Here is a 6,232-nt window from a genome sequence, read left to right on the forward strand (position 1 = left end):
TTAATTGAAATGCAGAATATATGCAACATTTTAAATAAATACGAAAAATCAAACATTTTCAGATATTACTTTAATATTGGCTTATGTTTTTTTTTTTCAAGCGACATTAAATGTTGATTTTATCAATGCCCAAATTAATCGTCCTGCCATTGTACAATTCTCTTTAGTTACAGCCCATTCCAAAACATCTTATTTAGGTATATCTTATTATGACAAAACTTAAAAAAATAATGTTTTCAGTAGGCCTATATATCAGATAATATACTATGCCCAGAATCAACCTTATTTTGTCTGTGTAAATTTAAATTAATATAAATAACAATATAATTGTTAAAGGTAACATTTTCTATACATCTGTGCAACAGCATGACAACACATTTTCACTCCTCACATGGCACTTTACAATATGTACATAAAGTCCGACTCATATTTGTGCAAGATTTCCCCGTCTCATATTCTATCTATCAGCTGTCAGAATCCACGTCACTTTTGCCCTCCTCGGTTTTCTCTGTGGTTGTTTTGGTGGATTTGTTCCATTTCTGTGAGTTTTCTGATTCCTCTGACGACGACCTTTTCTGTCTTCTCCATTTTGCTCGTCTGTTTTTGAACCAAACCTAAGCGAAGAAACATAATAAAATGCTTAATTTCAAGGATATGATAATATTAATAATAGTAATAATAAAAAGGCCGAGTTGGGTTTATGCAGTTTTATTAGGTAGTCGAGAAACTGTCAGGCCTACCGTTTCGTCTCAAAGCTCAAATTTACGCCACCGTGATCTGTAGTCGTCAAATATTAAATAGCGCTACGTTACAGACAACACACTAAACGATTTTGTAATGTGTAGCCAACATCTAGAATGAAGTGATAATGACAGTGCTAACACTGATTTAATAGAATCCGAGCTGTTGATATTACCTCCAAGCGAAAACGACGTCTTTTAAGCCTATATGCTGACTAAGGTTAAATGTAAATTTTGCAATTGCTAAAAAGTTTTTGGTGAATCTATTCTATATTAGGCTACGCAAAGTCAAAGTATTAAAAAAAGAAATGCTCCAATTAAAATTGTATTGGATTTATTGTTTTTAACAGTGTATTTTGTCTTTATAAAATAAACATTTGTATTAACTGTGTGGCTTTCGATAAATGACTTGTGAAATTACAGGCATTCAAAAAATAATTATAGGTTAAGTATGTCTACGCGTAGTACATTACTACTATATATAGGAACTTAGGCCATCCTTTTGTAAGTATAAAATAACCTGAACGATAAAGTGATTTCACTCACCTCTACTTTCTCTTCGCGTAGGTGCACCTTTCGTGCCAGTTGCTCTCGTGTGCCAACATCAGGGTATTTGGTTTCTTGAAAAAGGTTCTCCAGTGCCTCCAGTTGCTCGTCGGTGAAAATGGTTCGGTGTCGTCTCTTGCGCCGACAGTGTAACTGGTTGAGTAGCTGTAGTTCGGTTCTGGACAAGGTGCCCACGTTCATGTACGACATCATCTGATGTGGGACTGGAGAAATAAGTACTGAACCGGTGCTGTCGTAGCCTGAAAATCAAATCAATGTATTTGAGCACACTGCATAAATATAATATTTCAAACGCCAATGGTCTTGTATAAAACGTTAAATAAATAAATAAATAAATAAACAGTTCTTAAGTTGTTAAAAAAGACCTCCTCTTTATCAAGAACCATTTGGGGGTGTAGCCTATGGTATTGGTATTTATTAAGATTTTTGTGGAGACTAAATGTTACATTATAGGTTCGTTTGTTGTTTTCTAATAAACCACACACACACACACACACACACACACACACATACATATATATATATATATATATATATATATATATATATATATATATATATATAAAATTCTTAAAAATTGCATCAGACTTTTATCTTTAAGATGATATCCAAGATAAAGAGGAGTGAATTTCAACGAAGTGCATTAACAGAATACAGAAAAATTCGCTGCAATAAACAATATTTTAAAATGTACATATACGCACCACACAAATAAAAGTAATAAAATAAAAGTAACATACATGTAGGAATACACGGGTACTGTTGCGAGCCGAGAGTTGGTATTGCGCCACAGCAAGCGGGTCCAGTCGGCCCCTGGACATGAAGTTGTCCATAGTAGTAGTTGTTGTAGCCTATCCTGGTTCCATTCACCGACTGTAAGTTAGGAGCTGGAGGTCCGGAGTGGGAATACAGTCCGTTAAAATCGCCAGCTGCTGTGTACAAGGATTCCGTCAAGTTGGAGAACACAACCGGAGCATTCCGATGGAGCAGAACCGAGTCCTTGCAGCTGGGTCTCCCTGCCAAGATGCTGTCGATACTAAACATCCCAGCGGGCATCACAAGCGAAACGATATTTAAGATTTGGTGCCAACAGTACTTTAATATTCTTATAGTCCTTTTAAAGATCACAGGATTCCCTCATAGTAGCAAAAAAAGCGAATTCTCAGTGTGTTTTTCTCCTTTGGAAAGAGTGACCGAGCGCAACAGATTCAGTGACTCGTTTGTGGCCGAGCTGAACCTCCTGCTCAGTTTTATACCCCACTGACGTCATTGAAGGATCTGTGAATGACTTCTCCAATAAGAGATTGGCTGGGCTTAAGGTTAGCACACAATGGCGTGAAAACCACACATCTGTGTATTGAGAATTAATTTGATTAAGTTATTTGCTGACTTTTGAAACAAATAATTTAGTTCCTGCCTGCATGTTTAACGACCTGCCCGCGTGAGTCAATCAGATTAATTCGTTCAACAAAGACACTATAATTTTGTTGTAAATTAATGTCTTATTTTTATTTCCACTTTTTAAAAAGAAAATATGTTACGTATAGGCTATAATACAGATGTAAAATATTTTACGCGTAAAATAGGTCTGTGATGATTAGAGGAACGACTTCATCACTTCTCCAAACTCAAGAGTTCATACAGGTGAGCTTCGTTTTTATTTAGATTTTTTTTACATGTTTTATAACAGCTCGCCCTCAAATCACCAGCCACTCCTATCGAACAATTTATTTTCCAATCTGTAAAACCTGGAGGTGTTGTAACACTGAGTCAGCTGAACCAATTTGTAGCCGATTAAAAATTATTTACGGGGTTGAAATCTGTCCACCGACCTCCTGGTGACAGAAGTAGTTCCACAAGTATCTGTGTGGAAATATAAATTATTTGCAGGAGAAAACAATTTCGACATAAAATATAATTTGTCTATTGTCGTTTATAATTTGAATCGCGATCATTTTAGAAAATGTTAAATGATAGGTATCATCTGAAAAAGCAGGTTCACAACATCCAACAAAACTTTTTTTTATCTATTTACAAATATAAAAACAAAGTTAGCATGAGCGGAGCGTGTAACACTTTCCAGTGTATTTACTGGACTAATATATACAAATATATGCAAAATTGCACAAAATGGTACAAGCTATATTTGACAACTGTGCAAATGACTTTAACACACTGTCGACACAGTGTTATTATATAGTCAAATACTTTATTTCATTTGTTGTTTCTTATAAGTTCTTGTGAGTCTAAATGTTTTAAAATTATGGCATAACTTAAAGCGTAAATTTGATTGGCTCAATAAATAGCACAACACATTAAATGTCCATGTGTTTATATATATATATATATATATATATATATATATTTGTACTTGAAATTAATTGACACAGTTTATTGATACGGTTTCTGAACTACATCTATTTGTAGCAGATAAGTATAACGATGTTATATCAAAGTTTGAGACACATAATTAATTACATAGCCTACATCGATAATTAATTAATTACAGACATCGAAACAAAATATTACTTCACTAAATGGTGCATCGTACACACACACACACACACACACACACACACACACACACACACACACACACACACACATATATATATATATATATATATATATATATATATATTCTATTTATTTCTTTTTGAAATTAACCACTAAATAGCATGGTACAAAACCACTGAACTGATATCCACAGATTCCGCTGCATTATCAAGGACTATATCTTAAATTGGTTAATAGCGCGTGTAATTTGCAGAACGGTCGGTCTGACACGACTGTCGCGCTCTGTCCGCGGGAGATAGTGCTGCAGATTAGCGTGTTTACTCCATCACGAACAGATTGCCGGTAGGGAGGAAATCGCGCGTGTTAACTTACAACACCTCCAATAAGCACGCGCTCAATGGACATATTACTCGCTGTGATAAGATAACGACCATTTAGCGGCCCCATTCTCCAGCTCTAAACGTAGGCTACTTATTGCTATTACATTCCTTGATCAAATGAAATTTGCATGAAGGAAGATTCTGCTTGGTGACATTGGCCATTCAATTTATCACCAATATCGCACATTTGTAATGTTTGAATGTTTATTGGAAATCCAGAGGATATCCAGGCAGTGAAGCCGTGGCACAGTCGATTATTTCTAAACTATAATAGCTAACAAAAAAAAATCAATTCATGGAATTGCTACATTAGGTAATAATAAACATTTAGGTTACAATGACTGACCAAATGTATGTGCATTAGCAAAACCGGTTATATTCGCTCATGACTGACCAGTGATTCAGGAGCCCAGGACCCACTAGGGGGCCTCAGCAAACTTTTAATGATCCTTATATTTGATTTCATTTTTTTTTTGTATTATATTAGGCCTATTAATTGTAATATTAGTTATATGATTTAAATTTGTTATATGTACAAGTTGTCATGTGACGTCTTTTAAACATTAAAAATCCCTTAAAACTAAATTACTATGCAACATCCAAACATAGGCCTATTTCTTATTTAATTGTCCCTTCAGCTGTCCCAATTTTTATTTTCAAATGTAACGTTTTAAATATATGAATAACGTGGATTAATATTTACACTCCTGTTTCTGTTAAGGAAAATGTTTTTAAAAAAAACAGCTTTATTATACAGCAGAAGAACGAGGAAAACACATATTCGCCTAGAAGCGGACATGGAATACAGTAGCTAATGGGGGGGTTAAAAGGATGAGAACCACCGTTTTAGACTCGCTATATGTTTAAAAAATGTAAGAGACGAAAATGGAACAATAAGATGCTATTAAAATCACGGCCTATCAATGGTCAGAAGTTATCACAAGAATAAATGCGCAAAGGCAGGGACGTTTTAAAGCGTGGGAGTTTGCCATATAAGAGCGACGATTCCTTTTCAATAGCTGCCTTTTGTTTCAGTAATTGAATGTTTATCGCATGATTAAAACGGGAACAAGTTGCGTAAACCTTAAACTATGCGGAAATTATTTTAACTCTGTTAGAAGCCGACTTAGAAAAGATGCATATTTATACCTATAGGATAAATGGACACATACACATACACACACATATATATAGCATTACAAACCATTAGGTATGTAAACACTTTACCATTTGGCCGAATGAAAAGATACTTGGATTTTCAGCTCTGCTCTCTCTATAGCATGCACTCTGTCATTCAAAATAGGCACCTAGCATTATTATTTCCTCTTTTGTACATCTATCTGAACTTTCAAGAAGCACTGAAAGGAGCTAGTAAAAAGGATTGAAAAAATGAGATGGCCATTTGAAATTAAAAGCTGCGAAAGAGGTGTGAAGCCACCACTTACATGTTGAATAGCTGACATCAATCACAGGGAGTAAATGGTGGCTCTAGACAGGCCTAGACAGGCCTCTTCAATAGAGGGTCCGCACACGGGCATCTTCACGGCACAACATACATTTCAGAGCCTTGATCTCTAAAATCTATCATAATGCAGCAAATCAAAAGGGACTTTGTAATATACCCACATTTTAACTAGCATAAACAAACCTCATAGTGAGACAGGCTGTCAGAACCTCCAGATCGCCTCAAGCACAATTCTCCATTTCACTTTTTACATGTCATCATGTCTCAGAGAGAAAATATCTGTGGATGAATGAGTGTCAAGTTAGACAGATAGATATATGTGGACCTCCACAAAAAAACCATGTGTGCGTGTGTGTGTCCTGAATTTGGAATAGAGAGGCAGAGCAACAAACAGTGCCAGACATAAGTGTGTGTGTGTGTGTGTGTGTGTGTGTGTGTGTGTGTGTGTGTGTGTGTTTATTTCCTGTGTATTTCAGCAGGGACATAGTGGGGAAATGGAACCTGGCACTGGATTAAAAGAGTTCTTTGCATTTAATCTTTCATTCCATACTGGTGCCGACGAG

General features: G+C 35.6%; 1 protein-coding gene across 1 annotated transcript; it reads right to left on the reverse strand.

Moving 5' to 3' along the window:
- Positions 1-256: 256 nt before the first annotated feature.
- Positions 257-2,523, reverse strand: LOC132112029 (homeobox protein goosecoid-like). The gene is made up of 3 exons (XM_059519623.1): positions 2,048-2,523; positions 1,287-1,546; positions 257-614 (listed from the first exon to the last, which is right to left on the reverse strand). Exons 1-3 carry the CDS (start codon positions 2,361-2,363, stop codon positions 465-467), a joined length of 726 nt encoding a protein of 241 aa, XP_059375606.1. The 5' UTR covers positions 2,364-2,523; the 3' UTR covers positions 257-464.
- Between the last annotated feature and the right edge of the window lie 3,709 nt (positions 2,524-6,232).

The sequence above is a fragment of the Carassius carassius genome, chromosome 31 (genome assembly GCF_963082965.1).
Source record: "Carassius carassius chromosome 31, fCarCar2.1, whole genome shotgun sequence".
Classification (NCBI taxonomy): Eukaryota; Metazoa; Chordata; class Actinopteri; order Cypriniformes; family Cyprinidae; genus Carassius; species Carassius carassius.

What these genes read in the sequence shown, in the direction of transcription:
- LOC132112029 (XM_059519623.1), bottom strand. Translation starts at nt 2,363, where the DNA reads ATGCCCGCTGGGATGTTTAGTATCGACAGCATCTTGGCAGGGAGACCC. An exon ending in GTACCCGTGTATTCCTACAT is followed by an intron (nt 1,547 to 2,047) that starts GTATGTTACTTT and finishes TTTGATTTTCAG; the next exon opens with GCTACGACAGCACCGGTTCA. An exon ending in TACGCGAAGAGAAAGTAGAG is followed by an intron (nt 615 to 1,286) that starts GTGAGTGAAATC and finishes TTCTTCGCTTAG; the next exon opens with GTTTGGTTCAAAAACAGACG.